The following is a 20,843-nucleotide window of genomic DNA, read 5'->3' on the forward strand; positions in this document are numbered from 1 at the left end:
TTTTATCTTCTTTGTGCAATATGTATTAAATGCTTAATGAAAGTAGTCTCAGATGCACACATGTGGACTCTGCACTTAATTTTTATATTCTTTGCTATATATTTAATCACCTAGAAATGTAAAAAACGACACATCATTAAAAAAATTTTTTTTTAATGTTTATTTTTTTTTGAGGTGGGGGGCGGAGAGAGGGGGAAGACACAGAATCCAAAGCAGGATCCAGGCTCTGAGCTGTCAGCACAGAGCCTGATGCGGGACTCGAACCCACGAACCATGAAATCATGACCTGAGCCAAAGTTGGATGCTTAACTGACTGAGCCACCTAGGAGCCCCACAACACATCATTTTTATATGATGGTTCATTTTGGTTGAAAATACCTGTAATTAATATCTTACTGTTGAATTATTTCTGGGAAAATAGAGTCATTGTTGGATTAATTACTAAATATTTCCCCCTTAAGTTTCTGTCCTTTATTTCATATTTTTAGTGATCGATATACTTCAATTGGAATACCTTTTTTTTTTTAAAGGGGAACTTCAATAAACTACTTATTTTAAAATAATTATCTATTGGTAAAATTATTCATTGCAAATTTTTTTCTTTATAGTAGCATGTCTTGTGCAGTCATATAATAAAGAAAGTAGATAGTAAAAGCAATTCGTGTATTCTAATAACACTCATTTAAGTGTCATAGAATATTTACAGGTATTTTTATAGTATCATTTTACAACAGACTTAATCAAAGGTAAAAGAGCTTTGTTGAAAGAACTATAAGATTGTCTCTACATTCAATTCATACTTTAAAAATTTTTTGAAAGCCAGACTTCTAAAGCATATGCATATAGATAGATTTTTTTTTTCAATGAAGACTTAATTATGTTTTAAAGATCTTGATTCTACCCTATGGGTTTCACAGGATTGGTTTTATATCCTGGTAATGGATTTGTTTCAAAGTAAGAGAATATTATCCTGTAGTAATTACTCAATCTTCACTATGTAAACTTCATATTAATTAACTGGCAGAACACTCCTTTGGAGAATCGTAACAGAAATACACACATATTACATATTACTTTTTGATATAAATAAAAATAATGAGGTAAAAGACAACTTGGTGTGCCTGACCACAGCTCAGCTTGCCTCTACTTTTGCTGATAATATTTTAACAGGTTGTGATAGACTTTGGAGTAGTAAGGCTGGCATAATTTGATTTCTACAAGCTGATTCATACTGTCACTTTGTTTTCTTTCTAAATGTCCCCTCACAGCTCACTCTCCCATACCTTAGCACTTCTTGGGATTCTACTCCTAAAAAAGAAACAAATCACAAAATCATCAAGAATAAAATTATTCTGGGGCGCCTGGGTGGCGCAGTCGGTTAAACGTCCGACTTCAGCCAGGTCACGATCTCGCGGTCCGTGAGTTCGAGCCCCGCGTCGGGCTCTGGGCTGATGGCTCAGAGCCTGGAGCCTGTTTCCGATTCTGTGTCTCCCTCTCTCTCTGCCCCTCCCCTGTTCATGTTCTGTCTCTCTCTGTCCCAAAAATAAATAAACGTTGAAAAAAAAATTAAAAAAAAAAAAAGAATAAAATTATTCTTTCAAATGGTCTGATTGCCAAAGAAATCACAGCATTGCTAGAGATCACGTGTCATAATCTTTGTTCCTTTGCCTTTGGGCAGAACCAAACTTGTGAGGCTGTCCTATTTTTAAAAGTCTCCAGTGAAACAGATACCATAATCCGTTGCAATATTTAACAACCCTCACTGTCAGGAAATTCTTTTATCCAACTTAAATAATGCATGTATCAGTTTAAGCCTTTATTTTTTCTTCAGTGAATATGAAGCCGACTTAACTTTCCCTGTGTAAGACCTTTTCACTATATTTGAATATTCACTTTAATACTGCCCCACTGATACATCTCAAGTTTCTGCAGCTTCTCCATCATAATATTTTCCAACACTTTTATCATCTGTTCCTCTCCCCACTGAACACACTGCAGTTCTCTGTTTTTTGCTTGTGGAATTCAGAATGTTAACCCGGACATCTAGTGAGAGGCTGACTAGTGCTAAGTGTAGGGTCTGATTATAGTAGAGACCCTATATACTATGTATACTCTGCACATTGGTGATGGATTTCCTTTTCAAAAAGTAGCCGTCTTTCTAGGCACTAATCTCCATACCTCTGGACTTCAGATTTCTTGTTTTGCCAGGTTTGCCATTCTCTTGATTGCCAGCGTAAGTTGTTATTCATTGTGATGCTTTTGTATCTTTTCTTCCATGTGCATATAGAGTCACATATTTGGCATATGTGGTTATTTCTCATTTTTTTTCTAAGTGCTGCTACTGGTTTATTTTTTATATATTTTAATATTAAGATAAAATTTACATATGTGAATTACAGTTCTTAAGGGTACAATCTAGGTGTGCCTGGCTGGCTCAGTCAGACAGGTGCACAACTCTTAATCTTGGGATTGTGAGTTCAGCCACATCAGGTATAGAGATTATTTAAGTAAATAAAACTTTTTTTAAAAGGGTACGATCTAATACATTTTAACACATTTGTATACCTGGATAATCAACATCCTATTCAAAATATAGACTCTGTCTCTAATCTCAGAAATTTTCATCAGGCCAAATAACTCCACCTCTGATAGACAACTACTATTCTGATTTCTATTACAGTAGATTGTTTTCGCCTATTCTTGAAGTCAAAGAAGTGTGATTGTATAGTATCAATTTTGATTTTTTTCACTCACGTGTATTAGTGATTCTTTTTTTATATATAACTAAGGATTCCATTTTTTGTCTAGTCTCTTGTTCATGGACTTGTGTTATGAATAGTGCTGCAGTAAGCATTTCTGTGACAAGTCTTTGTATGATCATATGTCTTCATTTCTCAGTTAATACCTGGGATTAGAATGTTAGGTCATAGAGTAAGTGTATGAATAATTTTACAAGAAATTCTCAAACGTTTTTCCAAAGCGGTTGAACCATTCTAGACCCCCACTAGCAACATATCTGAGTTCTGTTTGCTTTGTATCTTTCACAACATTTTCTGTTGTCAGTCTTTTTAATTTTAATCATTTTAATGGTTGTGAAAGCATATCTCATTATATTTTTATTTTGCATTTCCCTGGTGACTAATGATGCCGAGTACCTTTACATGACTATATAATAACTTCCTTCTTGAATTATATCTTCAAATCTTTCTGGTTTTTTTTATAATGTATTTATTTATTTTGAGAGAGTGGGGAAGGGCAGAGAGAGAGAGAGAGAGAGAGAGAGAGAGAGAGAATTCCAAGTAGGCTCCATGTTGTCTTCACAGAGCTTGACGTGGGACTCAACCCCACAAACTATGAGATCATGACCTGAGCCAAAACCAAGAGTCAGACACTTAACCAACTAAGCCACCCAGGTGCCCGAAATCTTGTCTGTTTTTAAATTGCACTGTTTGTTGTTGATTTGTAGAAGTTCTTTGTATTTCTGGATTCAAATCCTTTGTCAGATATATGTATTGCAAATATTTTCCTCTTTGTGTGGCTTGCATTTTTATTTTCTTAATTGCATTTTGATGAACAGAATTTTTCAATTTCGATGAACTACAGTTTATACATTTTTATGGTTAGTTAGGGTTTTGGGTTTTGTTTTTGTTTTTGACCCACCTAATCCCTAAGATAATCTCCTGTGTTTTCTTCTAAAAAACAGTTTTAACTTTTACGTTTGTTTTGGGGATTCATCTCAAATTAATTTTTGTATATGATGTGAGGTAGGAGTTAAGACTCATTTTTCCCCATATGGGCTTCTAATTATCCCAGAACCATCTGTTGAAAAGACTTTGTTTTCTTAAATTGAATTGCCTTGGCACTATTGTCTAATTGCCCATATACATGTGGGTTCATTCCAGTGGTGTTTTAAGTCTGAAACTCTGAACTTTTCTTTCACATATAATGTCATGTCTAAATTACACGAGCATATCTCTCTGGGATATTAATGAAAACACTGGACCAAAAAAAGTCTAAAACGAGGCAGTTGAATTAGATTGAGGCCTTACCTGACCTTCCTATTTAATATGAAAACCTGCTCCCACACACCCCTCTTCCTTTGTATTTTTGACTCTCCTTACCCTTCTGGGTTTCTGTAAGGATTAGGCAAAAACCACGCAGAGTTCCTCATACACAGTCGTTCTTTTCCATCTAGTCCCACGCCCCCATGGGCAGGTGGGAGGTTTAGGAAAGGGCAGGGGCAGATTCCTTGCCAGGAATCAAGCTGTTTTTCAAATAGACAGAAACTTGACCTTTTACCAGGAAACATCCCTCATCCTGCCATGAGTCCCCAAGATCATAGCTCAAGTTACTGCAGAAAATTTTCCCAATAACTTTTCCTCCCCTTTGCAAAATACTATTGTAATTATTAAACATGTGATGAAACAGAAAACTAATATTCAGGGCAATGAGTGACATAAATTTCCTGCATTTTATTTCCGTGACTGCATTCTCAATAGCTATCTTCCCTTAGAGAAATTCAATAAGATTTGTTTTCTTTAATGATTTGTCTGTCAGATGGATACTCCCTTTTAAAGGCCAGCCAAGAAAAAAAGCTATATATCATCTACGTGACTATTTCCTCATAACCACCAGAGGAGTTTAAAAGGAAAATATTTGTTTGTATGGTTTGCTATGTAATTTGCTTTACATTTTTCAAATGCCAGCAGTTTGCTTAGTACAAACTGAACTGCCCATTTCCAGAACAGATCATGTTTTTAGTCTTGTTTCCAGAGCACATTGAAGTAGACACCAGTTAGCAGATTAGCTCACATTTCCCTGTTTTTCTCTGGCACTTTCATGTGCTACAGGTTTGGAATGAGGAATGAAATTCTTTCCTCCGTATTCCTGCTCCTCCTGTGTCTCAGTGTCAAGTGCCCACCATATACTGTGTTCCATAGAAGGCACTGAAGACAGTTTCAAAAAGATGGGTTCACGATCTGTCATTCATGAGGAGTATCAGAGGCACAGAAATATGTGCGTACATATACTGTGCAATACATTTAAAGCCAATGAGCCCGACTGTCCACAGAATTGTCTTTTGTTTTTCCTTTGGATATGGTATTTTTACACTTAGTCCTCCACGTCATAGACCTCAGCCACCTAGATAAATTCTTTTTTTTTTGTTTATTTTTCCAGCAGGAATTTATTCACAGACACTGAGGTAAGTGCTCATGATATAAAGATGGATAACACATAGTCCCAATCTGCAGGAGGTTACAGTCCGGTAGGGGAAACAGGCTGTAAACTGAGTAAGATGAAAGCCATGGTAACAGTATGCGTAAGACATGCTGGGTGAGCGAGCATAAGAGAAGCACTTTCTCCAGATTTGGGTGAGGCAGGCTTGGGAGAATCTTCCCCAAGGAGGCAATGGCCACTACATCTGGAAAACAGAGTCTGTCCTGCTGACCTGCACCGGAATCAGTCTCTGATCTTAGCCTTATTTACATCTGATTCCAAGCAACAGAAGTAGTCATGCTAGAGAAAATAAAAATAGAAGTGAAATAAAAGCATGTAATTATCAACTGCAGCTGTATCAAGATATGTGCTGGGGACTCTCAATGTAGGAAGATGGAGAGAAGGGCTGCTCTTGAATTTTGGTGAAGGAGTATCTTAGTCCATTTGGGCTGCTCTAATACCACAGACTGGTTAGCTTATAAACAATAGAAATTATTTTTCACAGTGTGTCAGCACGGACTCATTCTGGTGAAGCCCCCCTTTCTGATTGATGTCTGGTGCCTGCTCAGTCAGTTAAGCATTCCAACTCTTGGTTTTGGTTCAGGTCATAAACTCATGGTTGTGAGATCAAGGCCCACATCAGGCTCCGATTCTACCCTACACAGATGTATTTATCTATTCTCTATACTGCAGTTCCTAGAAAAAAATGTAAGAGTCTCATATAATTTTTTTCTTAAGTTTGGAAAATTCTGCTCTTTGTTCTCTTTCTGGATGATTGAACATAATCTTTTTTTTTTTTTTTTAACTGTATTTATTTTGAGAGAGAGAGTGTGGTGCATGCAAGTGGGGTAGGGGCAGAGAGAGAGGGAGGGAATTCCCAGCAGGCTCTGAGCTCAAACTGACCAACTGTGAGATCATGATCTGAGCCACCCAGGTGCCCCTGAACATAATCTTATAACCTCAACTTACTTCATTCTGTATTTGCATTTGGTTAAGTATTTGATTAAGTATTGACCGAATAAATGACTATGTATTATCATTTGATTAAATAGCAGTGAGAATACTGTCCAGGGAAATTGGTGAGAAATCTGCTACTTTGTCTCCTGTCCTTTTAACCTTGGGTTTTTTTGTTTTTTGTTTTTTTCACTCTCTCCACCCTTTCCCTAAGCCGTTAATATCACTAAAACAACGAGGTTGAAAGCAATAACTGGCTGATTGCTATTTAGTCATAGGTTGGGATAGAAACTCCCTTAGGGCTTATGGGTTGGGTTGTAGAAGCTGAGGGTGAGGAGTGGATAGAGTGTATGCAGTGTGAGCAGGAGCTGACTGCACAGGGCACTAAAGCAGTGCAAAGCCAGCTTCAGCCCACTTTCTTGAGGCACCATGTCTGGAGTGGAGGAGAAAGATAGGCAACCTGGAAAGAGTCTGCTTAAGGAGAATGCTGAAGAAAATGAGCATGCAAGAAAAGATGGCAGTGAAATAGTAAAATAAGGACCAAAAAACGAATAAATGTGAATGAAGAAAACATGTTTTTCTTCATTTCTGTCTATTCACAACTGCCATCCTCAAAGTGCTGGTAGATATGATTAGTCTGATGAGAAAATTTTATGTGACAAACGTGGGGTGGATAGCAGATGGTAGCTTAAGAGTGATCATCAGAGAAAATGTCTCAGCACACTGCTGTCCAGAGATAAATATTATTAAAGGAAAGAACAAATAAGAAATGGACTATTATGGGAGTGCCTGGGTGGCTCAGTCAGTTAAGTGTATGATTTCAGCTGAGGTCATGATTTCGTGGTTTGTGAGTTCAAGCCCCACATCGGGCTCTCTGCTGTCAGCATGGAGCCTGCTTAGGATCTCTCTCTCTCTCTCTCTCTCTCTCTCTCTCTCTCTCTCAGAAAGTAAATAAACATTAAAAAGAAAAGAAACGTAGGGTGCCTGGGTGGCTCAGTCAGTTGAGCGTCCGACTTCGGCTCAGGTCATGATCTTGCGGTCTGTGGGTTCGAGCCCCACATCACGCTCTGCTGACACCTCAGAGCCTGGAGCCTGCTTCAGATTCTGTGTCTCCCTCTCTCTCTGCCCTTCCCCCACTCACACCTTGTCTCTCTCTCAAAAATAAACATTTAAAAAATTAAAAAAAAAAGAAATGGATTATTATGGAATTATGGGACTCTTAGTCCTTTCTAATACTGCTTTGGAAAAGTAACTTGTAATACTTATTTTGGATGTTTGTTATATTGAGGTTGAAACATTTCAAGGGATGGTCAAATAATATTTGAATAATAATCCAACCTGGACATCTTGATATCAGTACGTAAGACTTTTTTAACTATTGAAGAATATTTTTGCGAAATACTATTGGTATATTCCGATAGATTTTCACTTTGTAGGGAAAAGCCAACATGTATTTTGCTGTCCAAAGGACATTTATTTTTATTTTTTTATTTTTAAAAAATTTTTTTTTCAACGTTTATTTATTTTTGGGGGGACAGAGAGAGACAGAGCATGAACGGGGGAGGGGCAGAGAGAGAGGGAGACACAGAATCGGAAACAGGCTCCAGGCTCCGAGCCATCAGCCCAGAGACTGACGCGGGGCTCGAACTCACGGACCACGAGATCGTGACCTGGCTGAAGTCGGACGCTTAACCGACTGCGCCACCCAGGCGCCCCTCCAAAGGACATTTAAAAAAATCCTTTCCTGAACTGTTTTGCTACTTGTTACTCTGTACGTAGTACTTTCTATTACTGTAATTTCTTTATGCTTCAGTTCTTTCTGGAAAGTTTTTGAAAGTCAAGTTGAAATCAGCCATAGTTCATGCCCATTTAGATTTAACTAAATTCTTAAATTATATACACCATGGTGCTGTTCCTATGGCAAGAGTATCTTCCAGATATTCTTTTTAGTAGGTCATTGAATCTTTTTTACTTTATGGAGCAGTAAGAAATGCATGAGGGAATTTGAATTTAAAGAGGCTGTCTTGCATGTATATCTGGGCATTGGCATTTAGAGTCTATAAAATAAATTGGCAGTGAATGTTTTATTTACCCATTAGAATCTCAGCTACATCATCAAGTACTGCTTTGCTAGATATATTGGAATACACTTGATGATACAAAAATGGAGTGTAGAGTATTTCATCAAAAATATTTGTATGTGGGTCTCATAAGGATTTTAATGTCATGTAAAATATCTGTATACATAATGTAGAAACAAAAATTATTTTAAGAGTAAAACTAGCCCACTGTCATATTTATTCTTTTCTATATGACCAAAATAGTCACTGTTTATTGAAATGTATTCCAGATTAAGAATTGTTATAATAGCTCACCTGTCTAAATTGCCAAGGTTTTTGATAAAGCTGGCAGCATGAATGACAGCTGCAAACTCAAGGTTAGACTGCAGAGTCCGTTTCTCTCTGGCTTTCTCTCCTTTTAAGCCTCCCTTTCATGTGTAGCCAAGTGAAATGTAAGCTCTACAGATCCTCGGGGGCCTTGGCCTGATGAGAGGATACAGAAGAAAGGCAGCAGTTTGGAAAGCCTGCCGAAGGCACGGGGGGCAAAGGGCCTGGGTGATGACATGACTCCCAGACCTTTCAAAGGAGATGAATGAGAAGGCAGTGCCTCCGTGGGCCCCGGACGTATTTTACCCACAAGAGTAGTCTGAGGCTATCAAACCAATTGTTTTGACTTTATCCTTCAGATGTTGTAAAAGGAAAATTCATTCTTTTATTGCCCTTCCAAGTCGTGTAACCATTTATCCTTAATCATCTGCAGTCTGTGTGGGAATAAGTCTTTTAAAGATCACTGAACTTTGCTTGATTTGAAATCAGAGTAGAATTCATTTTATTTAATGTGGGAAACCTTCTTTTGAGAAACTTGACACAAACTGGCTTTTTAGCCTCTTAGAATTTAATTGAAAAAGAACACCAAAGAAAAACACAGCCAGATGCGCAAATATCTGCTTGTGGATTAGATTGCCGTAAGCTTTATGATTCTTTTTTCTGTGGTTATTGATCACTGAAATAGCCTTAGCAGTCAAGATTTAGCAAAACAGTGTGAATTAATGAATTTTAGGTTGCAGTCACAGGGATGTAACTAGGCTAACCATAATGGATATCACTGTTATCATGAGTTTTATCCTTACCATTCATTGTATTAAGTATGTGTGATGATTTTAGGGGTACTTAATAGATTTGCTTTGGTGGAAAAGTTAATAAGTCCATTGGGCCACTGGTGTGTGGAAGTGATCTGTGAAGAAATAAATTCCTTCAGTTTCCACGTGAGCATATCACAAAAGAACCACGCTGTGGTTTTTGGGGGAATTTTACAGATCTCTTCAAGAAGCAATTCAGAATGGTTTCTAAGAGTGCTAAATCTGTATCTTGGTGCATGGATTTGGCTGGCATGGATTTGGACAGAGTAGGCCAAACAGAGCTAATTGAGGTGGGGAAAAAATTGAGAGAACAGGCCATAATGGTGAATAGAGTTATTTGTCACCGAGTTTGTAATAGGATTTTCAATTAATTCATGCAGGCTTCCAATGCCTTACATTAGCCCTGTCAAGATGAACTACAGCCACATCTAAAATGCCATCCCCTATTAAACCGTGCATGTCAGTGAATTTGTAATTTCTTCTGTTCAACCAGAAGATGAATGGATTCCACTTAGAAAACAAATGTGTGCTTCAGAAACGCACATTTCAAGATTCCAGCACTTCCTTGGAGGAACATTCTTTGCATTGCTATACAGTGAATATGTATTAAAAATGTAATTGCTATGTGAATTCGTCCAAAAAGGAATAGCATCCAGCTGCATAGAGACAAATAAATTTTCAGGTGCTGTGTTTCACTGGTGAACAAGGCTTTTCATACTGGGCAGTGACAATGATGATAATAGTTCATGGGTGCGACAGCAGTTACTAACTGCTGGGTCTTTTGTAGCGGTTTACATACATTAACTCACCAAATCCTCACAGCAACCCAAATGAAGAAATTGAGGCACACAGCTAGTAAGTGGCTGAGCTGGGATTCAAACGTAGACATTCTGGCTCTGGAGTTTATGTTACCAACCCTTACGTAAAACTGCCTTATCGTGGTCCCATACAGCTGTGTTCCAAGAGTTGGTTTATTACAGGACTTGTCAGTTCTCTGTCTTTGACTCCATCACTCTTGCACTGTTTCATAATAATATTCATTTCTATGTTTATTTACTATTATTTCCTCAAGCCTGCCTTGGGAAATATTGTTATTTTTTGATAACCAGACTTCAATAAATATACAATAAAGTAGAGAATGCAGTGAGGCATCTCTGTGAGAGTAGACAAAAATTAGAGTCCTTCCTTAGCATTCGACACTGAAGGGGAATATGACTAAAGTTCACAGGATTGTGAGGCTCCAGAGTTCCTGATGGGCATTTTCCTTCTGCAGAAACCAAGGGGCACAGCAGAATTGTTTATGAGATTAGGTCACGGTCAGATAACAGAAGTCATGCCTTCATAGGCAGGATCTTAGGTCAGGGTCCAAAAGTCAGAGGGCACATGAGGGTTTCAGAACTTCTGGAAGGCTCAGCTCCTGTCTTCTCAGGATATTGGCCTCTAGAGCAGCTCTCATTAACCAAACACATCACATGGATCAAGCCAACACAAGATGACTGCCAATAGCATTTTGAGAGCCAAGAATTGGCTATTCCTCTTAAGCCAAACAAAAATATTTAACAAAAGAAATTTGGCTTAGAAGCAAGCCAGACTCTAACTCTCTGACCAGAAACCAAAGTAATTTTTAAAAAGTGTATTATGAAGTTCTGTTGCCTCAAGAGTATTAAACTGTGATCCACTTTTTTGGGGAGCGGGGAGATGGAGGAGCACAGGGAGAGGGCAGTACTGTGAGTAATGCTTCTTCCTATTCATTACAAAGATTAAGCTGTAAAAAAAGAAAAAATTCAACTAGTTAAAGCTTGTGCTTAACACATAGCTATCTGTCCGCCTGCCCACTTCCTGTCCATTTTCCACTCTCATGCCAGCCTCATCTGCCTGACTGACACATGCTTCTTACCATGGCCATCTGTATTTCAAACCTGTGAGGGCTTGTCTTTGCCTGAAGGACACAGCGATTGAACCTCTTTTACATGTCATTCAAGATCTTCCATGAGTTAGCTTCTGTCTACTTCTCCTACACTTTATATTCCATAATTCCTGCATTCTTTATAAAACTCAGTCCCTCTGCATAGTGTGCTCCATGTCTTTGCTGGAGCTGTGCCCTCTGGTGAGAATGCCTTACTTTTATCTTTTACTCCAGCTTTGCCTGGCTAACTCCTATGTATCCTTGAAGACTTGGCTTATGTGTCACTTCCTCCAGGAAGTGTTTCATTTTCCCATCTGCTAAACTCCAGAGACCTGCACTCTGTGTTGGGTTGACCTTGACTAAAAATAATAATACAGTTAAATTTTTAGACGCTTTTGGATCATTCTTTAATTAAAACTCATCTCTTTCCCTAAGGGTATACCTCAGTTACCTTGTGCCAAAGCGTTATACAACTACGAAGGGAAAGAGCCTGGAGACCTTAAATTCAGCAAAGGTGACATCATCATTTTGCGGCGACAAGTGGATGAAAATTGGTACCATGGGGAAGTCAACGGGATCCATGGCTTTTTTCCCACCAATTTTGTGCAGATCATCAAGCCGTTACCTCAGCCCCCACCTCAGTGCAAAGCACTTTATGACTTTGAAGTGAAAGACAAGGAAGCAGACAAAGATTGCCTCCCGTTTGCAAAGGTAAATTTAGAATGTTTGCCAACTCTTTCTGTGGACCCAGATATACAGGAATATGGCTTATATTTCCTTTCACAAAAAGATAAAATAGTTTTTAAAAATACCTGTGCTTTTAAAAATACCTGGAAGCAGTTTTCTTAAAGTCACAAAAAACTAGACCATTCTTTTTTTTTTAATTTTTTTTTAATGTTTATTTATTTCTGTCAGAGAGAGAGAGAGAGAGAGAGAGAGAGGAAGCATGAGTGGGGGAGGGGCAGAGAGAGAGGGAGACACAGAATGCCAAGCCAGCTCCAGGCTCCAGGCTCCGAGCTGTCGGCACAGAGCCCGACGCGGGGCTCGAACTCACACACTGTGAGATCATGACCTGAGCTGAAGTAGGATGCTCAACCGGCTGAGCCACCCAGGCGCCCCTAAAACTAGACCATTCTTATATGAAAGATAATTTTGTTTGATAGTCTGTGTGGTATCATTTTCATATTTATAGCCTAAATTTAATTCTAAGCCACTTTATACGGTATGTGTGCCACTCAGGGATTTTAGCTTACTGAATTATGAATAACAAAATGAAACATCATTACTTCCTTATTTTATACATAAATTTCTTTGCTGAAAGCACACAGGAGTATATCCACTGAATTGATAAAATCCTTTAACATTTTGAGTAGATAAACACAATAGTGTTTTTTATAAAGAAAAGCAGTAGGATATGCATTTAAAGGTGGGTATTTGGTGTATTATCAGAGAGAATGTGAGAAGAGCCTGAAAGCCAGTCTAAAATGGAAGTTCAAGAGGCTGGGGTGAGTAGCATTTAAGGTTGTAATTTGTGGATCTTAACATAATGAGCAGCCAACCGCTGTATAGAAGGAGTTTATAGTTTTACAACGGTCTGAAAGAACCAACAGGTTGTAGTGGCCACTTAGTTTGTGGCAACATTGGATTCATGTACTAAAGATAGGTCATGGCATTTTGATTCATTTACTCTTGAAACTTGAGCCCCTTTATTGAAAAGGGAAATTAAGTGATGAACTTAATGGGATCAAAGAGACTAATGTTTGCTGTTTCTTCAGGATGATGTTCTGACTGTGATCCGCAGAGTGGATGAAAACTGGGCTGAAGGAATGCTGGCAGACAAAATAGGAATATTTCCAATTTCATATGTTGAGGTAAGTTAATCTGTAGAAAATTCAAACATGTTAGTATTCAGCTTAGTAAACAAATCTTAATTATGCAATTTGGGTATTACGAAGTCCTTAACAGTCATTTTGCAATATGTACACACAGCAAATTCTTAGGTTGTGCGTATACCTTAAAGGAATACAGTATTATACGTCAATTATATCACAGTAAAACTGGGGTAAAAAAAGAAAGACAAAAACCTAGAAGGAGAAGGAGGAAATGGGGAAGGAGAAGAAATCATCGTCTTCACAACACAAAACATCAGGAATGCCCTGTTCCAGATCACTGGATGGATTAGGAAGAATTCCTCCATCCACCTACAGTTACTGAAGACTATGAAATGTTTGAAACTCTTTACCTTATCCCCCTGCCAAAAGCATTCCTGTGTCTTGTTAAATGTTACTGTATGCTTCCTGTCAGTACCTATATTGTTTGCAGGTGTTCTATTCTGTTTGCCAGCTTTGGTTGATAACGTTCTGAGTGAGGTGGGAAGTGAGTGTATCTGTGTACCTATTTCTTTCCTTATCTGCCACGTCATCAGAACCAGAATGGTGATTTGCAGAGTAGGCCTCTAATAAGCATGAAGTAAGTGAATGAATCTTCCCCCATGTCATCCCAGCAACACCTTAGTCCCTTCTCCCTTTTTAATCAGCTTTACCCAGAAAGGTTACGGCCAGCCTGACTCCGTGAAATCTTTATAGACAGTATCTATAAAGTAACACGGTTCTATTATTTTAAAGAATAGCACAAATTAAAAATGAAATAGGATGTGACAGTTTACAAGAGGCCTACATCATGTATCATAAGCATTCATGTCCTTTAGTTATAAGAATTTCTTGCTGAAAATTGAAGGCATTTTTAAAGAATGAGACACAGCCCAAACAACCATAAAGGGTTAGCTGAGGTCACAGAAGGATTCTGGAAGATGGGAGTTCTTAGCGCGTATCTGTGTGATGGATAAATAAGGGTTAACCAAGAGGAATGGAAGAAGAACATTTTTATGGCAGGAAGAACATCCATGCAGGAAGACTGGAATGTGCAATAGCCAAAAAGTAAGAGAGAACACCGATTGTTTGGGGGAACTGAAAGTAATTCTGTTGCTTAAGATATCAAAGCATGTATCTGAAGCATATGAGAAGGAAAAACCACCAGCACTTATTTTCTCATCTTTTTATCTGAGGCGTTTGTTTTGGCATGATTTTGAAAACTAAAATGACAAATTGTGTCATTGTAGTTAGCACTCACTTTTTCCCATAGACAGTAAGATTGCCAAAGATTTCATTAAAAATCAGTTTGACTACTGTATACCCATGGAAAAATAATTCAAACCATGTATGAGCCTTGAATTTTATCCATAGCCTTCAAACGTTCCTATTTATTGAATTTTTTTTTCTCCTTTGAAAGTAAACAACAGGAAAAAAATTCTTACATCTCAGGCAATCCTTTCTGTACATTATTTATATATATTCTAGCTGTGGGTCATGGAAAATTATAAGCATTTCCAAGTATTTGAATAGTTACACTGAAAAGCATGGGTAAGCACAAGATTAGTAATGAAAGCCTGTCTTTACTTGTTAGGTATTATCAATATTACATGCCAATACTTGGTTTGTGATGCATGAAAAAGGATTGCTATACTTTTGTTACTGAGCAGGTGTAGAATTGTGCAGATAGGCGTAAAAGATCCACCCCCGGCAAATCCAGAGTCACTGTGAGTCACTCGGGTCATTAGAATTATTTATTCTAACTTAAGTTGGAAAGATAAACATCTACCCAATGGAAGGTTTTTTCTTTCTTCTGCCTCCTTTCTTTCAAATGAGTATTTTTCTCATTTGAACCAGAATTTTGCCATTTGAGACACGGTAAACAAATCATCTATCTCTAAGAGACTATGAACATTTCTTTGATGTCAGGCCATCAGATTGAAGTCTCTGGTAGGAGCAGAGCATCTGGGGATTAGTAACACCTGGTTTAGCCTTTAGGGGAATTGAGGGGAGGCAGATTTCAATAGGAACTTACCAAAATTCAACTATTTAAATAAAGTATAGACTGTCTTACAAGACAATCTTAGATGGGGTAAAGCCAGTTATAAGGAATCAAAAACAGAGCCTTTTTCCTGAATAATGGCCTTTCTCTTGCTCTGTAAACCACTTCAGGGTCCAGACTGTCCCCAGTATAAAAACAGGCTGTGTTATAAAAATCCATTTGTAAATAATTTTCTTATCTTTTATAAATATACATTTAAGTCTCCATGGTTGTTAAGTGATTTTGCTTTTTCCACAGTGCTCCAAAAACTGTTACCCCCCAAGAAGTTCTGGGAGGATCACATGTATAACATATTTTGAAGGGTCTGGCATGCTGTGTTTTATGCATAGTGGTTTGGAGCTCAGATTAGTCTGTAATCCAGAATATGCCAGAGTATAGTATGATCAAATAAAAGAATCTCACCACCACATGTAATGAGAGAAATGAGTTCACAATTGAATTCTGAGTCCCAGAGTGACATCTTTGATCTCAGCAAAAGCTGGAACTCCCCCTCAACTCCTAGCTGGTTGGCTTTGATAATGGAAATGTTCAAGGAACTTGGTTGCGGCAGAAACTCTAAACAGGATGGGCCTGAGGATAGGATTGTGGACCTGGAGTAGAACCATGGGGTCAGAGGTTCAGCTGTGGAATTAGAGGGTAGGGTAAATTGAAAGGAGCTGAGCATTAGAGGTCGGTAAAGAGAATTGAGTGGGAGGATTGAGATAGAAATAGAAATGCTGTTCGAATAGTTTGCCTTCCCTTTTTGTCTTCAGTTGTCCTTTCTCTTCTCCCTCCACATCCCATAACTGTGTACTACAGTCTGTATCTGTATTAGAATAAGGTGATAAAATGGTATAGCAACTTGCAAGCAAATGGCCCCTTATTAAAGTACAAAATTCTTCAAGTTTTTTTTTTTTAATTTTTTTTCAACGTTTTTTATTTATTTTTGGGACAGAGAGAGACAGAGCATGAACAGGGGAGGGGCAGAGAGAGAGGGAGACACAGAATCGGAAACAGGCTCCAGGCTCCGAGCCATCAGCCCAGAGCCTGACGCGGGGCTCGAACTCACGGACCGCGAGATCATGACCTGGCTGAAGTCGGACGCTCAACCGACTGCGCCACCCAGGCGCCCCAATTCTTCAAGTTTTGAACAGAGAAGGAGCCTCTGGTTGAGGGGAATGAGTAGGGCAAAAAATGGCTCTATAAAGGGCCTTGAATTTATCACTTGGAGCCTTTGTTTAAGCTCCTAAGATTGGGGTTGAGTCATAGAGGTTGTGGATTCTATTCTGCTTAAATAGGATCTGCCTAGACTTGAGCAAGCTGGAAAGTCATGAGGGGTAGGGGTCTCTTAGGGAAATCTGGAGAATTCTTGAAGACACCATGCCAGAATATGTATAAAGGGTATATTTGTCAAGGACTGAATGCAGCTTAAAAAAAGAAACCAGTAGCTTTTTTCTTTATTTGTTAAAAAATACCAGTCTTCTGTAAGATAGGATGGAAGACTTTAACAATGTCTTTAATTCAGAGCTGACTCATTCAAGTTTAGCAGTCATTTGAACAAGTATGACATGATTCTTAGCAAGCAAAAAAGTTTGAATGAAGTAACTGCTAAATGTGGGATTTGGGATGTTTTTCAACCATTGTGTATTGTAGACTCTGGTGAACTATAAATTTTATTAAGTTTATCATTTTATGTTGGTTCTTAGTCATTCATTTGAATATCACTTGTCCAGTTTTTTTAACAGCAACCAAAATATTTATTTAGCAACCTGTGCCTCTGCCATGGATATAATATAAAAATAAGCATTCCTTTTGCGCAGATGGCATGAAGTAGGTATGCCCAATAGACAACTATTTTTACTCTTAAGTCACTATCAGAATTAAGGGCTATGTTTCTTGTTTTTTTAGATCTGTGATCAAATGTCACTTCTTCTGACAAACTTTTCCTCACTACCTTATCTACAGTAGTTCCTTTTCATCTGCTTGCTTTACCTCACACATTTGGTGGTATGATTGTGGAGAAAAACTTGTGCCCTGAATCCAGATGACTGGAATCAAGTTTTCACTCTACCACTAACTGACTTTGGGCCTTTTCTTTAATTTGTAAAATAGAACCACTTCCTAGGGTGGTTTCATTCCAATGATACGTCCAAGCAGTGCCTTAGCACCTATTAAGAGCTGTATAAGTGATAGCTGTGATTATTATCACCATTGTTATTATTCCTTTAATAATTTATTTGTTCATGTGGTTACTGTCTCCTAACTCTGCCTGCTCCCAGTAGAAAGTGAGCTCCTGACAGCAGCACCTTGTCTTCATTCTGGTTTACCTTGGTCTCCTGAGGTCCTTGTACAGCATCTGCCCATAGTAGACTCTCAATAACTATTGGTTGTTAGTTGCTCATTTATACAACCTAGGCATACATTTCATATATTTCATCATTGATTTATCTTAGTGTTATTTTAGGAAGTTCTGTTTCTCAAAGCTGAAAGGTTTGTTGTGTTACCTTAGTGAGATCTTTTTTTTAATGAGGCTAGGTGAGGGTTTGGTTGTGTCTAGCATTTTTCCAGACCAAATAATAGTAGCCATATTCTGTGGGTTAGATTTTGAAGCCTCTACTAATTATTTATCTTTAACATACAGAAAATCCCCGAATACTTTCTGGATGAATTTTCACCTGCTTGGGATTATTCCTTTGGCTTACTTTGAGCAGAGTTAGGGTGGTCTTGTTGTCAAGGATCCTCATTTTTTTAAAATAACTTTTTTGAGTTATAAGTGACATACAGTAAACTGCACATATTTCAAGTATATAACTTGATGAGGTGTTATTTGTTGTGTTCAACTTTTAGAAGCAACCCATAGGCGAATCTTGGGACATGTTTCTGTGGCTAGGGAATAGAATGAAGTGTTATCAGCCTTAACAGTGGAAAATCATATGTGCAGGTCTCAGAGGGCACAAGTGGCCTTAAGGAATGCTAGCTTCCTCCTCTACAGAGTTAGGGAATTGGGAAATCTCATCTGTGCTCCAGGAAGAAGTAGAGGTTTAGATACATAGTTTGAAGTTGCCAAGGTGACTGACCCTTGGAGGAGCTCAGAATAGCAATAACTTTCTTTCTTAACCTAAAGCCTTTCCTCTAGAGAATAATGAGATCAAAAGACCAAAATAATAGTTCTTGATTTAATATCAGAGAGAGTTGCTTGAGCAGTATAAAAAGATATTCTATCATCTGTATTTTTGAGTGTATTCTTTTTCTTTAAAATTACAAAATAAATTGTTCAGTTAATTGAAATCATTTTGTAAAAAAGAAATGCAGGAAAGTTAGGGGGAAGTTGGAGAGAATAACTATACTGCTTGGCATTCAAACTTCCCCTTCTATTCCGAAGTAAATTAATTTTTATAAAAGAAATTTAGAGAAATTGTTGGAAAGTCAGAAGGGCAGAATTACTGTGTTGCTTACCACACTTCTTCCTTCAATTCTGAAATAAATTAATTTTTACAAATGAAATTTAGAGATATTGTTGAGAAATCAGTAAGGGAGAATTACTCTGATGCTTGGCATCATACTTTTGTCGATTGAGAAATACAGCAAGACTGAAGGGCAAACCAAAAGTTTTTATTTGGGGTCTGAGAATTATAATTCAAGAGACACAGATTTGAGCAGGAATTGAAAATGTGTTCCAAAGTTGGGAGAAAAGAGGACGGCTTTTAAACGCAAGAGGGGATTTCCAGTAAAGCCACATAAATTGTTTGTCAAGTATTATGATTGGTGCTGACAGGTTGAAGCTATTCTTATCTGGCCATGATTGGTTGCTAAGGGCTATCATGAAGCAAAAAGTCCATTTCTAAGTAAAAGAAAAAAGTTCATTTCTCTTGAAATGGCAGAGTTGCAGCTGGTGCTCCAGGATGCTTGTGGTTTGGCAGTGACCTATATTTTGAAGTTCATCTTTTCTTTCAGGTGGGAACATGCATAAATGTCCTTAATGGCCTCCCAGCTCCATTTTAAATAGCTCTCCTGGCAAGACTGACTCCATTTTGATGCTTCTTTCACATTTCTCCCCCTTTGATCAAAATCTTTCCTCAACTAATAGGTCATCCAACATTGGTATAGGTGTCCTCTGCACTAGGAAGGCTAGTTTTTAGAAAGTCACATCCCACAGAGGAGGGAAACTAGAGGCAGGGTGTTTGGTCTGTTTGAGGAGAGCTTGTGACCACAATTATGCAACAGGGAGGTTTTCAGGAGACAAAGCTTAGGCACTGTCTTCACTTGAGCAGTTTATCAAATTTATGATGGGAGCATGAGGAAGTCCACATGAGTAGGCTTGGCGTATCATTTGAAGCCTTTGAGCAATGATTTTGGTTTCCTGAGTTGTACAACACTGAGAAATGCAGAGTTAATAGTTGTATTAAGACAACGAGATTAATAAAACAGTGAGTAATATTATTTGAGGCCCCATTCTTAGGATGGTCCCCATCCCAATTGGAAGCCAGCTGAATAAATATGGAAATCTAAGGTTAAACAAGCTTGTTATTCCAGGGGAGGGAGTTCCTTTTAGGGGTTTGGTGGGTTTGAAAAGCTTAGTTGTTTCCCGTTCCACCTGGCTGGATGCATTAACCCAGGTGCAACAGGAAGTATTTGTGATAGCACACATCCCTCCTTGAGCATCCAACAGGTAGTCTAAAGCTATGTTGTTGTCAAGGACCACACAGGAGGGTAAATCTAAAGATTTCTTTTGAGCTCTAATGGCTCTGGAAGTTGATCTGGCCATTCTGTTTATAGTTTGGGATAGGTTTCATATCATGTATTTGTTCCATGCAGGTACTATCCCAGGCCAGGAACTAAAAATTTTCCCAAACTAGGCTGTTTCTAAAGAGTTGACCCCCAAACTAGGTTGACGGTTTTGGGAGTGGCTACACCTGTTGTCCTCATTCAGAGGGATTTTCATCAGGTTAACCTTTAATTATATTAAGGACTCTCTTTTGTCTTCCTGGTTTCTGGGAACCTTGAGTTATTAATTTAAGAATTGTGAATGGAGTTATTATATAACCCAGGAGACATTTTCCGAGGAGTCTGTCCAAACAATTGAATGTCTGTGGTTTATTTTTATATGCACAGACAAATGTGTCCTGAGGGTACACAAAGTACACCTGCTAGTGTATGGTTATTTATAGATTTGTTTACCAGTATGGAAGAGGGTTTATGATCAAATGAGAGATCTGTATGTAGTTTAGTGTAATTTTTTTTTCAGGAATTGAGTGGCTTGTTTGCCCAGCCTATAGATCTCATTTCTAGTTGTTAGAAGGTGTTACATAGAGGGTCAGGGCAAGAGATACAGAAGGATATCTATTTTTGATTCAAGCCATTGATAAAAGAGGGCTCATGGATATCGTTGGTACTCCGTTAGACAGGGGGACCCAAAATCATGGGGCATGTTTTGCCTGGCAGCAAAACTATCTTGACACAGTAAGTGGAGCTTGAAGGGGTTGTTTGATTTGTGGTACAATTCAGAAGGGATGAAAAATTATTGACAGGTATAACAAAGTTACCATAGAGTTGGTAAGGGGCTTATGATGATATGTCCAACAATTAGATAAGTCTCCTATTTTGGCCATAGACTGGGATAACCAAATAAGGGTATTTTTATGCCAAGTTTCCCTGTGG

The 20,843-nt window shown here is 38.2% G+C and overlaps 1 protein-coding gene across 2 annotated transcripts in view; it reads left to right on the forward strand.

The window, feature by feature from the left end:
- The window catches only part of SH3RF1 (SH3 domain containing ring finger 1), a 180,518-nt gene that overhangs the window by 101,181 nt on the left and 58,494 nt on the right, over positions 1-20,843 (forward strand). For both annotated transcript variants that reach the window (XM_043565841.1, XM_043565848.1), the window contains exons 2-3: positions 11,712-11,987; positions 13,052-13,147. In XM_043565841.1, coding sequence (XP_043421776.1) covers positions 11,712-11,987; positions 13,052-13,147 — 372 coding nt within the window. The remainder of the gene's footprint in view (positions 1-11,711; positions 11,988-13,051; positions 13,148-20,843) is intronic.

Source organism: Prionailurus bengalensis, chromosome B1 (genome assembly GCF_016509475.1).
Source record: "Prionailurus bengalensis isolate Pbe53 chromosome B1, Fcat_Pben_1.1_paternal_pri, whole genome shotgun sequence".
Taxonomy (NCBI): Eukaryota; Metazoa; Chordata; class Mammalia; order Carnivora; family Felidae; genus Prionailurus; species Prionailurus bengalensis.